The following is a 21,948-nucleotide window of genomic DNA, read 5'->3' as shown; positions in this document are numbered from 1 at the left end:
TGGTCCTGTTGGATGATCAACATTACTGTACCTTATAAAGTTGAGAAATGCTTTTGTCAGTATGATCCAATAAAGCAAGCCTCCAGAACTGCTGAATCTTCCTTTTATAATGAACTTGAGACCTACACAAAACTCACAACCAACGTCACTGTCTTTTAATATGTCCCCCAAATAATTAGACATGTGATCTGCACTTTTGGTACTGAGCTTATACTTCAATCATTGCATTCCTCTGGCTTGGTACTCACTACTCAGTGTGAGATTGAATACTTGGGAATAAGCTTTGTGAATACATTTTTCAGCTGTATAAAATCCTGATCTGGAATCTTCTGTGAAGAAATTGTTTTGGGTGTGAGTTCACAGAGTAGTAGTGTCACTAGTGTGAGTTTGTGAGAAGCTTCTTTTGGTGTACTTATAATTTTATTTGGGTTAGGAATTTGGGAAACACTGCCCCTTCCTAGAGGCTAATTAGTTCAAAATTAGGCATTCTTCAATTTTTTGACCAATCATTGAATTAATATTGTACCTGGTAATGATTGATTATAATCATTACTGTGTGACCATGATGCATAACCAAACCTTAAAGGTTGGTGGAACCCGTTGAAGCATATCATTTGTATTTGAATCACGTAAGGTTCTTTGGATGTAAGCAGTAAACACTGAACCATAGATCTAACAAAACCAATGATAATATTAAAGTTAATGTATTTTTATTTTTTAATATATTGGAACAGGCCAAGTACATAGCTAATTAAACAGAAGAAACAAAGATTAAAAGTATGTGCGCTTTCTTAATAGGACTTGATTTACCAAATTGTCCAAGTTTTTTGATGAAGAACCATGCGGAGTAGTGGCTTCTTCAGCTAGTTTCTTCCACTGCAATGCCCTGTTTTTCAACTTCTTACCCTTGTCTTCCTCCGTTAATTCTTTGACAATCTTCTCTACATGGTCTCTCTTGACATCATTAGTAATCTCCATCCCAATGCCCCAATCATTGCAAGTGTAGTAACTGTTTGTTTGCTGATCTGAAAAGACTGGCCAACACAGCATCGGCACTCCAGCTGTAACACTCTCAATGGTTGAATTCCAACCGCAGTGTGTTAAAAACCCTCCAACTGATGGATGGTTTAGGATTTCTTCTTGAGGGCACCAACTTGCTATTAGACCTCTGTCTTTGGTTTCAGCTTCAAACTCTGGCGGCAGGATTGCCGATTTTCCAGCAACCAAATCAGGCCTAATAACCCAGAAGAAGGGGAGCTTGGTATTTGCAAGTCCCCAACCAATCTCGAGAAGTTGTTCCGGAGTCAAAACCGCAACACTGCCAAAATTGACATAGACAATTGAGTTCGGTGCTTTGCGGTTTAGCCATTGGAGACAGTCTGTTTCCTCCTTCCAAAGACTGTATCCCATAGGCTTCAAAGGATCTTCTGGTATTTGATTTAGAAGCAATTGGAGAGGACCAATTGTATAAACAGGTGGAGAAATAGATGAGGTCAGAGCTTCCAAAACATCTTTCTCCAAAGCATCAAATGTGAGAAGAACAACAGCTGAAGCTTTATTTGCGTTTTCGACTGCTTCCATGGTGGTGTTGAAGAGGATGTCATCTGGATCTGTAGTTCGACAAAAGGTTGGTAGATCCCTTAAACGGATATCTTTCTTTTCTGGAATCCATTCTATAACATTGTCCAGAAAACCATTTGTCACACAGGTCTCATCTACAAAGCCCAAAAGACAAGATGCTTATTAATAAGTTAATAACCATAAAATTGAAACTAATCCTTCAATCATCATTTTAGTACCTTTAAGTGGTGCAAGCCCTTTCTCAAGCAAAGTACGGAATTTCCTGAATCCCATGAAGCTGCAAGCAGAAATAGTGTAGAACAATGCAATAGGGATTCCAAGTTCTTCTGCCGCTGTTATAGTAAAAGCGGACATGAAACCATCTGAAACAATGCAAGTCACTGGAGGACTAGTAGCGTTTAGTTTTATTAGGAGGTCACGAAATGGAGCCAAGAGATGATTTCTGACGGAGTCAAAAATCAAATTGCCGTCTTGGGTGGCATCTTCACCTGATTCTGGAATGCCATCAGGGATGGCTTCAAAGTGAAAATCAGGTAAGCCAGCGAGGGAGTTGGGTCCTCGAGACTTAAGAAATCGCTTGTGGTTGAATTCTGTGTTGACAAAGGTAATGTGAAAGCCTCTGTGGTGGAGGATTTTGGTTAATTTAAGCATAGCCTTTATGTGGCTTTGAGCTGGAAGTGGAATACAAACAGCATGAGGCTTATGATGATAAGCAGAAGCCATTTTAGATGCTTGTGTTTGCCAAAACTGTGTGTATCCTTGTTTACGGATGCCGGTTATTTATGGGGAGGGCTACTAGCTTGCTTTTGCTGTTGTTATGGCAAGAGTGTGGTAATGTCCTTGCTGTACTGTTACTGATAGTGCTTTTCTTGTAGGGACTAAAAGGACCCAAATAATTCTTTAGGGACGCTGCAGACATTCGCACGATATTCTTGTGATTTTGTGATGTTGAACTACGCTGTAGTAGTGAAGACTGAATTTCAAGCTTAGAAGGGATGAATAGAGGGAGGGTGAGAGCGAAATCTAGGAACTCTGAATAAAAACTACGAAAAGGTTAGTGGTTTTTATGATCAAGAAGGTGGAGATGGAGATTCCTCAACCCTAAAAGGGAGTGGAAAAAAACAGATATAGTTCTAACGACCTGAAAATGATGAGGATCTGAGGCTCTTAGAGCATCAGAAGTGGAGACTCTTTTTTTGGACTCAAATTAGGGTCCAAATAAGATGGAATAATAAATTGAGTCTATCTGAATAGTGTACAAAAGGACTTACTTTTATTGGGTGCTGCAGTGGTGCATGACTTATTTTAGGACCCATATTTTGGACTCATTTTTTTAGACTCAAATTTGGGTCCAAAACACAAATCTTGCCACTGTGGAACAGATTCATATTTGAGTATTCTACTTTATGTTTGTTTTAATATATATATATATATATATATATATATAATATATATAGACACACACACACATAACTTAAATTAAGATAAAAAAATTCCTAACAAATTAGTATAAATAAAAGTTAATCATCAAACATTAAACATAACATTCATTAAATTTATTCATTACAATATAAAAAAAAAAACGAGAACTGAAACCCGCTCAAGCTAGGAGGCTGTCCTTGCGCCTATTTTATTTAAAGAAACATAACACAACCAACACTAATAAAAACAATAATACACTTGATTTTTTTTTTTTTTGAAGAACAATAGAGTGAGAGTAAGGAATGAAAGAGGCAAATGAAAACTAAAATGAAGAAGTGAAGTGGGGTGAGAAAAATGGTGAAGTAAAATGAGTTTATATAAAAAAAAGTAATTAATTTTTTTCTAAACATAACCATTGCAACATTAAAAAAAAAAATTTCATCACAAAGCTGTTGAAAAACTGCTATTTTATAAGTAAAAATCAATATTTTACGTTTCTCAAAAAAAAACTGTAAAATAAATTTATATATAATTAATGGAATCTATTTCTGGCCATTAGATTGAATTAAAGGCTTTAATTAAACACAGAAAGAGCTGTTGGGTTAAAAGAAAGTGTGGGTCCCAGGATTTTCTGATCCCATAGGCCACATGCATTAGTAACACAACGTGGCGGGTCCCACTAATTTGGGTACAAATTTTTTTGGGTCCAAGACTAGATCAGATTTGCTCTCAAATTTGGGTCTCCGGCAGATATAGGTCCAATTTTTTCCGACCCACTGCAACTCAATTCCTACACTTTGGACTCAAATTTTGAGTTTGGACCCAAATATAGGTCCCCATTGCTGATGCTCTTACGCTTGAACCTCTGATACCAAGAAGAAATTTCACAAGAGAAGATCAAGGTAATAATTTGTGTACGTATTCATGCACGGTAAGTGACTATTTATACAACAAGTGATGAAGACCCAGCTACTACTAGACAATAGATCGCATGTGATATCTATAGGAATCTTTTTGCGTTTGTTATGTAGGATAGCAATACTGATAGTTGGCATTGTTTTTTTTTTTTTTTTTCTGCACTGCAATGTGATATTATTTTTATATATTTTATTTTTAATTAAATTGCCGTTTTAATTACGACATTCAAGTAGCATAAATATGGAGATTATAAAATTTATAGAATTGGCGCAAGGATTGAAATATCTGCGATATTTCCGATATATTTTCTGATATCTTCTTTTTTGGAGGAACTGATATATCTTAGGGGGAAAATATCTTATTTTCTATTGTTTCTGCGAAATTTCTCCGACGTCGTCAAATATCCCCGATATATTAGATATTTGGGATATATCACCAATAAAATGAAGAAATATATGTAAAATTTGATAATAAAAAAAAAACAAAAAGTAGAAAAAAACTCAGTAATTCTCTAAATGCAAATCTGTGTGAAGAGAGATCTCTTTAAGACTTCAAGGCGAATCTAGGTGAAGAGAAATACCTTCAAGGTGATTCTACGTGAGAACTGAGAAGTAATTCTCTAAATGCAAATCTGTGTGAGGGGAAATCTCCTCAAGGAGAATATGGGTGAGGAAAAATCCCCTCATAGTAAATTTGGGTGAGGAGCGTTCCCTTCGAGGGAAATCCGAGTGAGGAGTGGAATTCAGGTGAGGAGAAATTCCCTAAAGACGAATCTGGATAAGTAGTATTCTTGATTAAATAATTTCAAAAAGTAACTCATTCACTTCATTCTTCTCAATTATATGGGATTGGCCCAGTGGCGGAACTATTAAGAGGCCGGAGGTGGTCCTAGTAACTTTTAACACTTGTGTGGTACAATATCTTTAACCTATTAATAAATCTTTTTGAAAAACTAAAAAGAAGACATGAGTAGATGCTATGAAAGAATACATTGGTACGTAGCTCAAAAAATTAAAGCTTTCTTTACAAATGTTAAATATGTTTTGCATTAAATTGTTTTCTATAAAAATAAAAATAAAATTTGTTAAACATATTTCACAATTTTTCGACCCCCTCAAATACAGCCTTTTAGTTCTGCCACTGAATTGGCCTCAATTATATTAAAGTTTCAGACAAAGAGAACAAAACTATTGGATTCATCTTTATTATCCCCTTATAGGGACAAGAGTCGGCAGCTCTAAAGAGATATATAACTATCATGTTTATTACTACAATTCAAACTATATAAGACATATGTCTTGGTCTGATAATTGCACTTTCATAGACCAGTCAGGGACTTTTTAACCACCTAGAGTCTCTTTTTTGGATGTAGATGAAGTTGACATTCATATGTGTTTATATGTCATTCCAATAAATTGACTCTTTCAAAAAAGATATATTTTCCGGAATATCCTCGATATTTCTAATATCTCTCTTTTTCAAATTTTTGATAGATATGTATACACAAATATTTTAATCCTTGATGTGGCGATGTACAATCTTGGCGAGGTACAATCTTAGATAGTAGAATGAATTCAGCATTATTATTCGGTGCTATGTGGGAATCATTTGTCCCTGGTACAACTGGTGATGTGCAGCAGTGATGCACAACTCTACCAAATGTATAGCCACAAATTTTAAGGAGGAGAGAGACTACTCGGGAGTCGAGACCATGAACTTAATGTTGTTTGGTTGTAAGTTGTTAGTCGATCACATAAAGATGAAAGATACGAACCAAATTTGCTAAGTATATATCTTTCATCTTTAAGGGAAAATGTCAATTTTCAAAATTTGAGCTACACTAACCCCACTTACCCAAACATCTTATAAGATTGCTCACTTACCCAATAAATTACATATTGTTTTGGCCTAATACCAAATTAGTTTTTTTTTTTGGGACAATTTTGCCCTCTCGATTTTTTTGTCACTTAGAGAGAGAAATCATCGGAGACTTCGCCGTAATCCAGTGACCGGCCATTAGATAGTATAATGAATTCAGCATTATTATTTAGTACTATGTGGGGATCATATGTCCCTGATACAATTGATTATTATCATCACATGCAGCAGTGATGCACAACTCTACCAAATGTACAACCATAAAATTTGAGGTGGAGAGAGACTACTTGGGAGTCGGGACCATGATCTTAATGCTGTTTGGTTGTAAACTGTTACTCGATCACATAAAGATGAAAGATACGTAGCAAATTTGGAACCATACTATAAAGTTATAAGGGAAAATGTCAATTTTATCCAAATTTGAGCTACACTAACCCCACTTATCCAAACATTTTATAAGACTGCTCACTTACCCAATAAATTATATATATATATATATATATATATTTGTTGCCCTAATACCTAATTAAGTTTTTTTTTTTAAATTTATTTTTGAGACAATTTTTCCCCCTTTCTCTTTGTCACTTAGAGAGAGAGAGAAGTTATCGAAGACTTAGCCGTAATCCAGAGACTGGCCGCCTGATGGTAGAATGAACTCAGCATTATTACATCAATACTATGTGGGGATCATCTGTCCCTGATACAATTGATTAACATCTTCACATGCAGTAGTGATGCACAACTCTGCCAAACGTACAACCATAAATTTTGAGGTGAAGAAATACTACTCTTGAGTCGGGACCATGATCTTAATGTGGTTTGGTTGTAAGCTATTACTCGATCACATAAAGGTAAAAGATATGTAGCAAATTTGGAACCATACTAAAAAGTTGTAAGGGGGGAAAATATCAATTCACCCAAATTTGAGCTACATTAAACCCACTTACCTAAACATGTTATAAGATTGTCATTTAACTCAAGAAATTACATATTTTTTGCCCTAGTACCCAATTAATTTTTTTTTAATCACTTAGAGAGAAAGAGAGAATTCATCGGAGACTTCGCCGTAATCTAGGTGACCAGAGTCCGGTGTTTGGTTTATTGCTGCCTAATAATACCCAATAAAAATTTATTAGGTTTTATTGGGGGGTAATAAAGTCTCCGGAGACCTCTAGGAGGACCTCCGGACAGGTGACAGGAGTCTGACATCTGGTTTTATTGCTCCCCAATAAACTTTTATTGTCATCAGATAAAAATCTATTGGGTTTTATTGGAGGGTAATAAAAGTTTCCTGCGACCTATAAGATCTTCAACAACCTCTTTGGAGACTTCCAATGACCTCCGGCGACCAGTGATCGGAGTCTGATGTCAGGTTTTATTGCCCCCTAATAATACTCAACAAACTTTTATTACCCCCAATAAAAATTTATTGAGTTTTATTGGGGATAATAAAAGTCTCTGGTGACATATAAGATCTCTGACGATCTCTTTGAGGACCTCTGGTAACCAGAGTCCCGCATCCGGTTTTATTGTTCCCCAATAAAATTTAACAAAACTTTATTGCCCCCCAATAAAAATTATTGGGTTTTATTAGGGGGTAATTGAAGTCTCCAACGACCTCTCTAGTGACCCATAAGATCTCCGACGACCTATTTGGAGACCTTTGGCAACGGGATTCCCGTGACTACAGTCTCTGGTGACCAGCGAAGACTCAAATGATTTTTTAATTATTTGGAGGCCAAATTTTTTTTTTTTTTTAACTTATAAATAGGGTAAGTGGACACACAAATCTTTTAATGTAGTAAGTGGCCATTTATTAGGCCAAATTTAGACATTTGATAAGAGCCCTGTAACTTACTTTTAAGAGAAGCATAGAGTCGTAGAATTTAAATCTAATACAACAAGGAATCCTATTCAGAATTTTAATAGGAAATCTATTTTAATAGGAAATCTATGACTAAATATACTTTTCCAATCACATAAGAATTTATAATTCTGTTTGGACTAGTCACACCAAAACTAAGTTAACTACAACACTCCATCTTATGACTTTCAAAAGTGTCCGTATGTCGATGATGCTTTTCACGTTACCACGTTAAAACTTTATCAAGTAATAAAAAAAAATTTTGAGTAAAAATAATTTGATCGAAAGGAAAAGAGGAAAAAGAATATAACACGCCTCACCTAACCTCACCCTGATGCCAATATCTCCCGCTAGATTTTACTATCGTGAGGGATCAGGTGATTTTTGTAGACCAATGCTACGCACATGTTTCTCCAATGTGGTTTTGGGCAATGACTTGGTATATAAACACATTAGGAGAGGGTGTAGGCGCTTCCGCGGGGTCTAGTCCCCGATTGAGTACAAGCCGCATCTCGGGGAAGAGTTAAGAGGCTTTGGTGGAGAAACTTGAAGAATGCACGGGAAGTGTTTGTGAAAATGCATCAGAGAAAAGCCCGGAAGATTCGGACCGCGAGGAAGAGTGTGAGGATGAAGATGGGATTGTTTGTGCTGTTTGTAAGAGTACGGATGGAGACCCGTCGGATCCGATTGTGTTCTGTGATGGGTGTGATCTGATGGTTCATTCTACCTGCTATGGCAATCCCTTTGTAAAGGGTATTCCAGAGGGGGATTGGTTCTGCTCGCAATGCCCTGGTTCTTCTGAGGCTTCACAGTCCGATGAGTCTTTCTCTTGCTGTCTGTGTCCTGGCAAAGGTGGAGCAATAAGGCCAACTGGAGATGGCCGGTGGGCACATATTGTGTGCGCGCTTTATGTTCCTGAGGTGTTCTTTAAGGACCCGGAAGGCCGAGAGGGGATTGATTGCTCAAAGGTTCCCAAGGGGAGGTGGAAAGAGAGGTGTTATGTGTGCAAGAGTGCAAGTGGGTGTGCTATTCAGTGCTTGGAAATCAAATGTCCTTTAGCGTTCCATGTGACTTGTGGTTTCAACGAGGATCTTTGCATAGAGTACAGGGAAGGAAGGAAGGAAGGGTGATTTTATAGCTGGGTTTTGCAGAACCCACACTGATTTGTGGGAAAAGGTATACTTTTTGTTTGTAATCACTACTTGTTCTCCTGCTTTTGCAGTAGATTTTAGCTTGGTTTAGTTATTAAGTGTTGATGGGGTTTTGCTAAATGAGTTTTATTTCTATTTGCAGCAACAAGAATCTGGGAAGTTCAAGATCGTGGCTAGAAAAGACTGAAGTGCATAAGTATTAGTTAGATTGTGATGGATTGACTATAGATCTTTGTGGGATGGTATGCATGGACCTGCTGGTTAGTGTTTGATAATTGTTTTTCGTTTTTATGGAATTACTGGTTGCTTTAGTTTTTAGATATCTGTTAGGTGTTGCCTTGTTACCAGTGTTTTGATATTTTTGGTTCCTGTTGTGACTTCAGCTTTGAGCTAGTAAGAATTTGTTCTCCCCATCAAGTGGGTTCATTGGTTTTGAATGCCCTTCCTGCGATTAATATTATTGGAGCATTATTTGGAATGTTTATATAAAAGTGTTGGTCCTGTTGGATGATCGACATTACTATACCTTATAAAGTTGAGAAATGCTTTTGTCAGTATGATCCAATAAAGCAAGCCTTCAGAACTGCTGAATCTTCCTTTTATCAATTTGAGTGATAGACTTGATACCTACAAAAACCCACAGGCCACAACCAATGTCACTGTCTTTAATATGTCCTCCAAATAATTAGACATATGATCTTCACTTCTGTTACTGAGCTTATACTTCAATTATTGCATTCCTCTGGCTTGGTACTTTCCGTGAGATTGATTACTTGGGAATAAGCTTTGTGAATACATTTCTGAGATGAATAAATAAATCCTCTATATGGAATCTTTTGTGAAGAAATTGTTTTGGGTATGAGTTCATAAAGTAGTATAAGTCTGTGAGAAGCTTCTTTTGGTGTACTTTTAATTTTATTTGGTTTAGGAATTTGAGAAGCACTGTCCCTGTCTAGTTTAATTCCGTATGGTTCATGATTAGTTCAATTTTTGACCAATCATTGAATAAATATTGTACTTGGTGTGATTGTTATAATCATTAAACTGTCACCATGACGCATAACCAAACCTTAAAGGTTGGGGGAACCGCTTGATGCATATTTGATCTACTTAAGTTTCTTTGGATGTAAGTAGTAAACCCAAACCAATAAACCATAAAAATATTACAAAACCAATGATAACATTGAAGTTAATGTAAGCAAGCTATTTTTAATGTATAGGGAGAGACGAAGTACATCATTGTAATTAATTAAACACAGGAAATACAGTTAAAATTAAATGCGCTTTCTTAATAGGACTTGACTCACTAAATTGTCCAAGTTTGTTGATGACGAACCATACGGAGCAGTGGCTTCTTCAGCTAGTTTCTTCCACTCCAAGGCCTTGCTTTTCATTTTCTTTCCCTTGTCTCCCTCCATTAACTCCTTTACAAGCTTCTCCACATTGTCTCTCTTGACATCAGTGTTGATCTCCATGCCAATTCCCCATTCGTTGCAACTGTAGTAACTGTTTGTTTGCTGGTCTGCAAAGAATGGCCAACACAGCATCGGCATTCCAGCTGTGACACTCTCAATGGTTGAATTCCAACCGCTGTGTGTTAAAAACCCTCCAACTGATGGATGGTTTAGGACTTCTTCTTGAGGGCACCAACTTGCTATTAGACCTCTGTCTTTGGTTTCAGCTTCAAACTCTGGTGGCAAGATTGCTGATTTTCCAGCAACCAAATCAGGCCTAATAACCCAGAGGAAGGGGAGCTTGGTATTTGCAAGTCCCCAACCAAACTCGAGAAGCTGTTCCGGTGTCAAAACCGTGACACTTCCAAAATTGACATAAACAATTGAGTTCGGTGCTTTGCAGTTTAGCCATTGGAGACAGTCTGCTTCCTCCTTCCAAAGACTGTATCCCATAGGCTTCAAAGGGTCTTCGGGTATTTGATTTAATAGCAATTGGATAGGACCAATTGTATAAACAGGTGGAGAAATAGATGAGGAGAGAGCTTCCAAAACATCTTTCTCCAAAGCATCAAATGTGAGAAGAACAACAGCTGATGCTTTATTTGCGTTTTCGACTGCTTCCATAGAGGTCTTGAACATGATGTCATCTGGATCTGTAGTTCGACAAAAGGATGGTAGATCCCTTAAACGGATATCTTTCTTTTCTGGAATCCATTCTATAACATTGTCCAGAAAACCGTTTGTCACACAAGTCTCATCTACAAAGCCCAAAAGACAAGATGCTTATTAATAAGTTAATAACCATAAAATTGAAACTAATCCTTCAATCATCATTTTAGTACCTTTAAGTGGTGCAAGCCCTTTCTCAAGCAAAGTACGGAATTTCCTCAATCCCATGAAGCTGCAAGCAGAAATAGTGTAAAACAATGCAATAGGGATTCCAAGTTCTTCTGCCGCTGTTATAGTAAAAGCGGACATGAAACCATCTGAAACAATGCAAGTCACTGGAGGACTAGTACTGTTGAGTTTTATCAGGAGGTCACGAAATGGAGCCAAGAGATGATTTCTGATGGAGTCAAAAATCAAAGTGCCATCTTGGGTGGCATCTTCACCTGATTCTGGAATGCCATCAGGGATGGCTTCAAAGTGAAAATCAGGTAAGCCATGGAGGGAGTTGGGTCCTCGAGACTTAAGAAATCGCTTGTGGTTGAATTCTGTGTTGACAAAGGTAATGTGAAAGCCTCTGTGGTGGAGGATTTTGGTTAATTTAAGCATAGCCTTTATGTGGCTTTGAGCTGGAACTGGAATACAAACAGCATGAGGCTTATGATGATAAGCGGAAGCCATTTTAGATGCTTGTGTTTGCTAAAACTATGTGTATATCCTTGTTTACAGATGCTGGTTATTTATAGGAGGGGCGGAGGGCAATACTGGTAGCTGGCATTTTCTTTTCTGCACTGGTATGTGATATTTGTTTTTTTTTTTAATATATATATTTTTTATTATTAAATTGCCGTTTTAATTCAGCATTATTATTCATTACCATGTGAGGATCGTATGTCCCTGATACAATTGATTAACATCATCGCATGCGGCAGCGGGGATCATATAATTTGACCCTGATGCACAACTCTACCAAACGTACATGCAGCCAAAAATTTTGAGGGGGAGAAAGACTACTGGGACCATGATCTTAATGTTGTTTGGTTTAAAGCTGTTACTCGATCACATAAAGATCAAAGATATGTAGCAAATTTGGAACCAAACTATAAAATTGTAACTTAAAAGTCAGAGAAGCATAATTCCAGTTAGTCAATTAACCAACTAAACACATAATTGGAATTATGTTTTAGAATGAGGAAATTTGGACAATAGTAAATGAGACGATGAATTTGAAAATTTTGTATTCGTATGAGAATTTTAAAACGATGAATCATATTCAGAATGATAAATGAATCAACCAAGCCGATGAATTTGAAAAGTCTCATTTGTTGTATTGGAAAGATACATAGCAAATTTGAAATTTAGAAATTTTATTGTACAAAGACATGTCTAATCAAGATCAGTCAAGACGATGAATTTGAAATTCTCGTTCAAACTGGAAGTTAGAATGGTAAATGAGAGAGAGAGAGAGAGGGAGCAAATTGAAAACTTTCTTCTAATAAAAATATTGCACAACAAAATTAAACATTTTCTATGGTGTAAATGGGAGGCTGATTTCCCTCCATTCTGAGCTCATAATTCCCTTCTAGAACAAGTTCACCAAAACGAAATTTGAACTACTTACACAACAATCCTTTTTTCTCTGTTGTATGAACAAATATTGTATGAAATTTGACAAATCCTACTAGGTGTACCTAGTGCAAGATGCACAAGTTTGTACAATTGATTAGTAGTTCTGTTGTCTAAGCATGAAACAAAGTTGCAGAGCGCGGCAAAATTTCAATCAAATGAAACCTATGTAAGCATGGGTAGCAAATTTTCTCTCCGAGCCTGCTATGTCATCATACACTCATACAACGATCTGTTAATTTTCTGTTGTTGGAGAAACTTGAAGTCTCCCATCAAACAAGTTAAGTGGTCTTTATTGAAATCAATATGCAAGGATGGTGTTTTGATAGAGTTGTGGTCGAGAACGATTTTGATTGTTAATGTTGCATGTGCTATCACTGTTACTATAATAACGTGACATTGTTTAATTACAGTTTAGTCGTAATCCACTATATATACCACTTTATAGTAGCAGAGAGAGTGGAGGTAGTGGATTGTTGAGCCAACTACAAACCTCAATGCAATTGAAAATGATACAACTGTTGTGGTAAAAATGGAATTACAGAGAGAATTGTAATAGTATTATTGATAATAGGCGCCCTATATATATGGATTTACAGAGTACATAAAAGGTAATAGAATCCGAACATAATTAGGAAATCTAGAACCTTCTCCTATTACAATTTTAAGACTACACCGTAGTCTGAAGAGGCACACATGATGTCGACTTCCTTCAACACTCCCCCTTGTGCCGCTCAAACTTGGTGATGGCACTTTGATTGTTGCCTCACTAAAAACCTTGCCAGGTAACAAACAAAAATAACCCTGGTCGAAAGACAAAAAGAGCATAATACGTCCTTCACTCTTCGAGATCGAACATGTAGACATCATACCTCCCCCTGATGTCAATATCTCCCCCTGATTGCTACAATCATGAGAGTTTGGATAACTTTCTCAATCCGATGCTCTTCACATGTTTCTCGAAGGTGGATTTAGGTAACGACTTAGTAAATAAGTCCGCTACATTATCCTCCGATCGGATTTGATTCACTTCAATATTTAGAAGTGCTTGTTGTTGCTTATTGTAAAAGAACTTAGGCAATATATGCTTTGTGTTGTCGCCCTTGATGAAACCTAATTTCATTTGCTCAATACAAGCTGCATTATCTTCATAAATGCATGTAGGTTCATCTATGGTAGACTTCAAACCACAAGTTCCTCGAATATGTCTAATTACAAACCTTAGCCATATGCATTCTCGCACGGCTTCCTGTAGAGCAATAATCTCTGCATGATTTGAGGAAGTAGCAACAAGGGTCTGTTTTGTAGACCTTCAAGATATCGTAATGCTTCCCATGGTAAAGACATAACTCGTTTGGGAGCGACTTTTATGAGCATCAAAGAGAAACCCTACATCAACAAAATCCATCAAAACATCATCATCATTTTGATGTAAGGGAGGAGGATGGGTGACCGGCGGCTTTGCCGATCACGGCGTCTTGGACGGTGCCACTTGGGCTAATGAGATCCGTTCTCATTCTTCCGTCATTCTTTTCTCTCTGCAGGGATAGAACAAACCCATATCTATCGTACATTTTTAAGTAATGAAAGATTGTCATTATACTAGTCCAATGGCGTTGCGTTGGTGCAGGGCTACATCTAGCCAACAAGTTCATAACAAATGAGGTGTCCGGTCTTGTATTGTGTTAAGTACAATAATGCACTTATTGCACTTAACTAAGACATTTCTGCCAATTAACACGTCTTCATCATCATCCCTGGGACGAAACATATCCCTCTTAGGGTCAAGACTACGGACGACCATGGGAGTGTATCTTTGACTTTATCAAAATGCAAAGCATTTATTGACACAGTATACAAGTTCTAAATCTAGACAAAACCGTGTTCTCCCAAGGTCCTTCATCTCAAACTTGGATTTCAGGTGTTCAGCGGTTTCCCTTAACTCTCAAGGGTTCCAATTATGTTTATCAACATAAACCGTGACAATTGCAAATCCAGAACTTGTCAAGAAAATTGCGCATAGTTCATCATATCTTTTCCCAATCAAGTAGTCACTTTAGTGACACTACACCAAATATAGGCTTTAGAGACAGCCACAAAACGTCTCTAGAAATATATTAGTGACTAAAATATACTTAAATTTGTCTCTAATAGAAGGAGTGACAAATTAGACTTTCGTCCCTATAGGTTGCGTCTCTAAAACCTATTAGAGACACTTAGATAAAAAGTTCCGTCTCTATTACTTATTCACTGCCACATGGACAATAACTGCCAATGACAATTTAAGGTGTCTCTATTACTTTTAGAGACAGAAGAAATATTATATTTAATATATTTTTTATTAGAATACTTGATATTATTAATAATAGAATCCATCTATAATTAACCACTAGTACACCAGTTCGATTGGCATTGGAAAGAAACAGTGAATCCATCTATAACTAACGACATATATAAATTATATATATAAATTTTTTCTGGGCAACAAAATATAATATAAATTTATTTCCTGTTCAACAAATCTTTACTGATGCAACTTAAAATCAAGTCTACAAAATACTTGTTACTAAAAAAGTCACAAATTCATCTAGTCAAATACCTATCAGTTAGCATCTAATTATCAATAAGGGAAATAATAAAAGTCTATTGCTCAGATCCACGAGAGCTTTGATTCGATGAAGCCCTAAGCTGGTTCAACAAATCAGTTTCTTGGACACTTGTATCTCCCATAAGCAATCCAGTTAGTCCAGTGGTAGGATAAGCATGTTGAGACTGATAAGGCATTTGAGGATAGATCTGCGGTTGAGGCCAGTACATTTGAGGAGGATAAGAAGGCATCTGGAAGGATGGTTGCTGCAAAGGCTGAGAAGATTGTTGCGAAGGTGGAGTAGATTGCTGGGATTGTATCATTTGCTTTAACATTGCCAATTCTTGTTGGGTTTGCAAGAGTTGTTCCTGAGTTTGAACTTGCTGCACCTGTGCTTGCTGTTGTTGTTGTTGGTACTTGGACTCTAACTCCATAAATTGTGACTGCAAGTGAGCATAATGTCTTCCTTGTGATCTGTGTGATGATGAGCTACCATCAATTTGAAGATAAGGCACCATATCAGGTATTACACCTAGTCCATAACCACGAACTCTATGACGTTTCTCAGGTCCCATCACTGCAACATATGCTCTTTCTCACATCTCTGTAGTCTCATTACCTTCAACTGCTACAATTTCTGCCAACTTCTCTTGCATACCAGCCTATGAGAGAAAATACTTAACTTATTATGGGCTGGTTATATTTAGTGTGCAACAGATTATGAAATATATAAACAAAGCTCACATGTGTCCGCTCAGCAACTTCATCAATCCAGGTTTTTTCTTTGTCATTCCGTGTATGCTTATCATAAAAAAACTGAATAGGATCGGGCTCATGACCATGCTTCTTGAGCTAAACATGCAAAGCAGAAGAGAAATAATATCTAATCAAGTTTGATGCCATCATTTCAAACAATAAAGGAATATAATAGCATGTAAATAATATATTTCAGAAAATATTCAAACATATCATAACAAAAAATGCTCATTCCAAATCATGAGCCAGAACATGGAACCATGCTGCAGCCTTATTATTTGATGCAAAATTGGTCATTTTATCATGCACCTGTTCACTAGCATCTGCTATCAACATTTAATCTATTAAATTAAGCTTTAGATTTTCTAGAGCAACAATATTATTTACTTACATATTCTGCTCGACTGCGTGCATAAGTCTTGGTGCCAGAGGTGTGATTGTATTTTTGTTCTTTTCGATTTGCAGAATTCTTCTCAGCAATTACCTATTATTGGGAAAAGCAAATAACATCATAATAAATTTACACAACAAAACAGAAAAAAGTTGCAGAGAGAAGGACTTACTGTTGTCTTTTCAGTATCCCAATATTCCACCATTTCGCGCCATTCAGCTGCGTTGACATCTTTATTCCCACACACCCAACGTCCTGGTGTGCCTATTTTGGGATCATAATGAGCTTTCTTAAGTCTGTTCTTGTAGCTTCTCCAATATTTAGCAACTCTTTCCATTATATTATGCTTTATGAGAGGTAGACGAGGAAGATCTTCAGGTTTCCATTCAATAGTTGCCTGCACACACAATGTGTTGGTAAAATATCACCAAAATGTGTAATAAGATTAAAAAAATACCATAACAAAAGGAAAAAAGAAATACATACATATATTTGGTCCCATAAGGGATCTTTAATAGTACTTGAGACTTAGGCCAAGGTTTAGTGACGAGCGGAAGTACATTAGAATCTCGAGCTAACCCACCCAAGTACCGGCCAAATTTTCCATCATTAGAACCTACACTAACACCCATAAAATTGAACTCGAGGGATTCTTTTTTATTATCTTCCATCCAAGTACATGTTCCTTTACCACGTACTTTGGTAGTTTTGCCTACAAGAGACATATTAACTTATGAAAAGTAATGTAAACCAGTAAATAACATATACTTTCACCAAAAACAATTCACAGATAACTATATATAAAATTCAGCAACATACCTGTGCCATTAGCAGAATCACTTGGTCCTTCTATATCACCTTCCCATGAACTATCTTCGGAACTCATCTACATAATTAGTTTAGTATGTGTAAAATTGAAAAATTGAAAACATGAAGAAACAAACACTCAGGCAAATAAAGTTCTCTTTATTTAACAATGAAAAGAACGCACAAAAAAAAAAAAAAAAAAAAAAAAACATATGTGCAACCGAGAAACACAATTTAGTACTCTATGTCATCATAAAGCTCATCTTCATCTTCAGTATAAAGATCATCATCATCATCGGTTTCAAGCTGCATCATGTCATTGGGAATAGGTAAAAACTGGTTTACATGAGTCCCATCAACATCCAATCTAGTATCAAATTCCTCGCTATCCATAAATTGATCATCAAGATCTGGTATTGCATAATGATCTGCTGCATGTAATGGGTTTTCAAGATTAACAGAGACATCATCTTCAGCAACTACATCATAAAAGTCTCTTGGTTGTGTAACAACTGCAACATGCCAATTTGGGTCTACTGGATCCTTAACATAAAAAACTTGTATTGCTGATAAGGCTAATAAAAATGTGTCATTTGTATGCAACACTTCATTGAAATTGACCAATGTGAAACCATATTGATCCATCTTTTTTCCTCGTTCACTAGTACTATCAACCCATTCACAATTAAATAGCACAACATTTCGACCCATATCATCATCCTCAGTAGGACCCCCATATCGAAGTTCATATATATCCTTAATGACACCATAATAGTCGACATCACTAAGACGTGGATTGCGATCCCTTGCACTAGAATAACAAGGAGTGGTAGCTGTATAAAAGACACCACAATTCTGATTTTTTTTCCTATCATCCAGCGATTTTATTCTAAATCTGAACCCATTAACAACATGATTGTTATATCTAGTGACAGTTTTACTAGGACCATTAGCTAACCAACGCAAATCTTCTGATATTGAAGGATCGTGAGCTTCATATAGATCATTTACCTAAAATAAGCAAATAGAGATGCTAATAAATATAAAAGTAATGAAATAAAATGAAACAAAGGAGAAATAAAATGAAACAAAGGAAAAAAAAAAAAAATTCATGAAAGTAAAAGCGTACATGTTGCTTGAACCAAGTTGGAAAAATCTTATTTCTTATTTGCTCCAACTCTCGAATGGGCTTACGTCGATTATTTTGTTTTACTTCATCAAGACATTGTCTGTTCATAAACAAATTCAAAAATTGACCTTAAGGTTGTTGTAAACAAAGCATATATAAACAAGTTGAACAAAAAAGAAAAATCAAATGAAGACATCTTACTGTAAGTATAGTTTGCATTCATTGCAGTTGAACAAGACAGTTCTACGACAATGCTCCCAAATTTGTTGATCTAGCATGATCTGTGTCTTTTGACCTTTGGAATGTCCCAATGAGGCAAAAATACTCCAACCCCATCGACACCACGACCATTAGAATCTGCATTTCTGCCTTCTCGGTTGCGTCGAGTTTCAACATCTTCAAGGTACATAGAGCAAAACGATAGACTCTCCTCAACAATATATCCTTCTGCAATGCTTCCCTCTGGATGACTTTTATTTCGTACATATTTTTTCAGCGTGCACAAATACCTTTAAGTAAAAAAGAAAAAAAAAACAATGAAAAGTTGCAAACCATTGAAAATGGACAGCAATTGAAAATTACTAATAAACCACAATTCTGTTATTACCTTTCAATGGGATACATCCAGCGAAATTGAACCGGTCCTGCAATTGCAGCCTCTTCTGGTAGATGTACGAGAAGATGGACCATTACATCAAAAAAAGAAGGAGGAAATATCTTCTCCATTTGACATAAGACCAATGCAACCCTCTTTTTCAACAATTCCAACGATACTGGTGATAGCTTCTTAGTACATAACTCTCTGAAAATAGCACTCACTTCAAGCAATACAAGTTTAGTGGCTTTTGGTAAAATATGACGTATTGCAATTGCGAGCAACTGTTGCATTATAACATGATGATCATGGCTTTTCAACCCATATATTTTCCTCTCACTCACATTCACACAACGAGAAAGATTTGCAGAATACCCATCAGGAGCACGTACATCAGCAAACACTTCACACATTAAAGTCTTTTCATCTTTACTCGTGGTGAATGGTGCAGGAGGTAAGAAAGTCTTACTTCCTTCTCTGAGAGGATGTTGTTTTTTTTTCTTATTTTCATCAGTTCAAGATCTGCACGAGCATTGATTCCATCCTTTGTCTTGCCATTGATGGCCAATAACGTCCCTAAGATGCTATCACTTATATTCTTTTCTATGTGCATTACATCTAAGTTGTGTCGTATCAAGAGATTTTTCCAATATGGTAATTGGAAAAAAGTGCTCTTTTTCTTCCATTGAATATTGTCTCTATTTGCTCGGCTTGTGGTTCTTAAACTAGCAGAAGTCGAAGCCCCTTGTCTTTTTTGCCCAACACCACGTTTCAGAGGTTTCCCAAAAGTAAATGACAAATTAGACAATTCAGCCAAACATTGCATCCCAGTCAACTGTTTTGGTGCTACACGATCCTCTCCATAACCATTGAACACTGCTTTTAATCTTCGAAATCTATGCTCAATAGGTAGAAATCTGCGATGTCCCAAATAACAAATCTTGTGACTCATTTTCAAGTGTTTTGAGTCTGTTTCATTCATACAATGAGGACATGCCTTAAACCCCTTCGTACTCCATCCAGAGAGATTCCCATATGCAGGAAAATCATTTATGGTCCATAATAAGGCAGCCTTCATTGTAAACCTTTCATTACTTGACACATCATAAGTGTTAGCACCAACCCCCCACAACTCCTTCAACTCATCAATTAAAGGTTCTAAATACACATCCATATCATTTCCGGGTCCTCGAGGTCCTGGAATTAGCAGTGTTAAAAATAAATTGGACTGTTTCATACACATCCATGGAGGAAGATTATAAACTGAAAGGACAACTGGCCAAGTGCTATGAGCTGTACTCATATTTCCAAATGGATTAAATCCGTCACTCGCGAGCCCTAAGCGTACATTACGGCTCTCTGACCCAAATTCAGGGTACAATAAATCTAATTGCTTCCATGCAGGAGAATCTGATGGGTGCCTCATGAATCCATCCTTAGGACATTCGGTTGCATGCCATCTCATATCTAAGGCAGTATGTTTCGACATGTATAACCTTTGCAATCTAGGTGTTAAGGGAAAATAGCGAAGAACCTTAGCCGAGACTGGCGTACTAGATTTCTCAGATTCTTTCTGAATATATCTTGAGGTACCACACTGAGAGCACACTTTCAAGTTTGCTCTATCTTTCCAAAATAGCATACAATCATTGGGACAAGCATCAATCTTCTCATATTTGAGGCCCAACTCATTTATGAGCTTCTTGGTTTGATAAAAGGAATCTGGCAAACACTCCCCTTCAGGCAATAATTCTTTAATAAACTCCAATAACTTGGAGAAAATGTTGTCACTCAAACCCCCTAAACACTTCAGTTGGTACAATCTCACAACGGCCTCCAACTTCTTAAACTTCTTACATCCAGGGTACACCTCTTTATTTGCATCTTCAAGTAATTTATAAAACTTTTCAGCCTCAGGTGTTGGTCCCTCAAATATATGTGGTTGACTTGATAACCCAACATTTTCTCCAATTGTTGGCTGCACAAAGGTTTCGTTAAGGAACTCTTGCATGCCTTCTATATCTGCACCTCCACTATTTTGTAATTCCATTTTATCCCTATATTCAGCATAAGACTCTCCATGCTCCTTCCACCTAGTATTCATATAAAAAGGCCACATTCCTTTCACAACAAGATGTTGCTCAACAGTTCTTCTATCAAAGCTTTCACGATTTTTACATCTTGTACATGGACAAACTATCTCATTTCCAGGGTAACTTTTGGGAGCACCATCTAAAAACACTTTCAAACTAGCATAGTATTCCGGACTGCGGCGATCTAAATGAACCCAACTTTTGTCCATACTGCCAAGGACACCACATCAATTTTCACCACAGTAACACACTAGAAAATGGGGTTCTAATCGTAAAAAAGTGCAAGAAAGACTACCTTTAAAATACACAAATCAATGTTCTGTATAAAGTTCTAAAGGCAGTTAATGTGATACAATCTATAAAAGTACAGTTGATCGTCAGGTCAAAGTTTATATTAATGTTTTAGCTATTGTTAAGATTTTATTGCTACTCTATCATATCTACTTCCTGTTTGGCAATGAACATTACATTTGATGCTTATAAATTTTGGAAGTTCATGGTAAAGTTGTAGAAAAGACAGAACCATTGGTTCTTTAATCCCTACAATGTCCTTCCACTTGATCTTAATAGTGCAAATTAAGCAATTATGAGATAAGCAAAGGTAAAGTATTAAAAATTATATTTATAAAATTACCTCCAGGTTCAGTTATGACAGAAGGTTATCTGTGCTTCAATGTTACTCAAACTTTCTATTGTTCAATAGATTCAAGCTGCAGTTTTTGATCTTTGTAACAGCAGGGATCTTCCTTGGCCTGAGGAGAACAAAAAGATAAAAGAAGAGGATGTTAGCTGTAGTAAATGTTAGGTTTCAGGTGATGTAATTGGACAATAGAGTGAATTAATAGACATATATAATTAACCTTTAAAGTTCACTAGAGCAATATTTTCACTATATTTATTAAACTATTCTTCTTGGATCAAAGTACAATGTATTTTTTTTTCCTCTTAATGTAGAAGGCATAGCACAAACATAGCACCAAATATAGCATACTTAGAGTAATATAAGAACAATTTTCTACTGCACAAACAT

The 21,948-nt window shown here is 36.5% G+C and overlaps 4 protein-coding genes across 4 annotated transcripts; 1 reads left to right on the top strand and 3 right to left on the bottom strand.

The window, feature by feature from the left end:
* Positions 1-703: 703 nt before the first annotated feature.
* Positions 704-2,657, bottom strand: LOC112168487 (7-deoxyloganetin glucosyltransferase). Its single transcript, XM_024305606.2, has 2 exons — positions 1,800-2,657; positions 704-1,715 (listed from the first exon to the last, which is right to left on the bottom strand). Exons 1-2 carry the CDS (start codon positions 2,302-2,304, stop codon positions 772-774), a joined length of 1,449 nt encoding a protein of 482 aa, XP_024161374.2. The 5' UTR covers positions 2,305-2,657; the 3' UTR covers positions 704-771.
* Positions 2,658-7,997: 5,340 nt separating this feature from the next.
* LOC112203453 (protein Jade-1-like) lies at positions 7,998-9,292 on the top strand. Its single transcript, XM_040505770.1, is given in 4 exon segments — positions 7,998-8,040; positions 8,192-8,783; positions 8,785-8,839; positions 8,957-9,292. Coding segments are annotated over 4 exon segments (735 nt in total). The 3' UTR covers positions 9,002-9,292.
* A 649-nt stretch (positions 9,293-9,941) lies between these two features.
* On the bottom strand, positions 9,942-11,687 carry LOC112168486 (7-deoxyloganetin glucosyltransferase). The gene is made up of 2 exons (XM_024305605.2): positions 11,111-11,687; positions 9,942-11,026 (listed from the first exon to the last, which is right to left on the bottom strand). The coding sequence occupies exons 1-2, from the start codon at positions 11,613-11,615 to the stop codon at positions 10,089-10,091; spliced, it is 1,443 nt and encodes a 480-aa protein (XP_024161373.1). The 5' UTR covers positions 11,616-11,687; the 3' UTR covers positions 9,942-10,088.
* A 7,550-nt stretch (positions 11,688-19,237) lies between these two features.
* On the bottom strand, positions 19,238-21,127 carry LOC112203452. Its single transcript, XM_024344425.1, has one exon. It carries the CDS (start codon positions 21,125-21,127, stop codon positions 19,238-19,240), a length of 1,890 nt encoding a protein of 629 aa, XP_024200193.1.
* Positions 21,128-21,948: the final 821 nt, after the last annotated feature.

Source organism: Rosa chinensis, chromosome 5, assembly GCF_002994745.2.
Source record: "Rosa chinensis cultivar Old Blush chromosome 5, RchiOBHm-V2, whole genome shotgun sequence".
NCBI lineage: Eukaryota > Viridiplantae > Streptophyta > Magnoliopsida > Rosales > Rosaceae > Rosa > Rosa chinensis.
Note: the sequence above shows the minus strand (reverse complement) of the source record. Positions and strands in the feature narration are given on the sequence as shown.

Bases quoted from the DNA above. Each gene is read 5' to 3' on its own strand.
- LOC112168486 (XM_024305605.2), bottom strand. From the start codon at position 11,615: ATGGCTTCCGCTTATCATCATAAGCCTCATGCTGTTTGTATTCCAGTT. The intron at 11,027-11,110 runs GTACTAAAATGA...TGGGCTTTGTAG, and splicing joins AGGGCTTGCACCACTTAAAG to ATGAGACTTGTGTGACAAAC.
- LOC112203452 (XM_024344425.1), bottom strand. From the start codon at position 21,127: ATGGACAAAAGTTGGGTTCATTTAGATCGCCGCAGTCCGGAATACTAT.
- LOC112168487 (XM_024305606.2), bottom strand. From the start codon at position 2,304: ATGGCTTCTGCTTATCATCATAAGCCTCATGCTGTTTGTATTCCACTT. The intron at 1,716-1,799 runs GTACTAAAATGA...TGGGCTTTGTAG, and splicing joins AGGGCTTGCACCACTTAAAG to ATGAGACCTGTGTGACAAAT.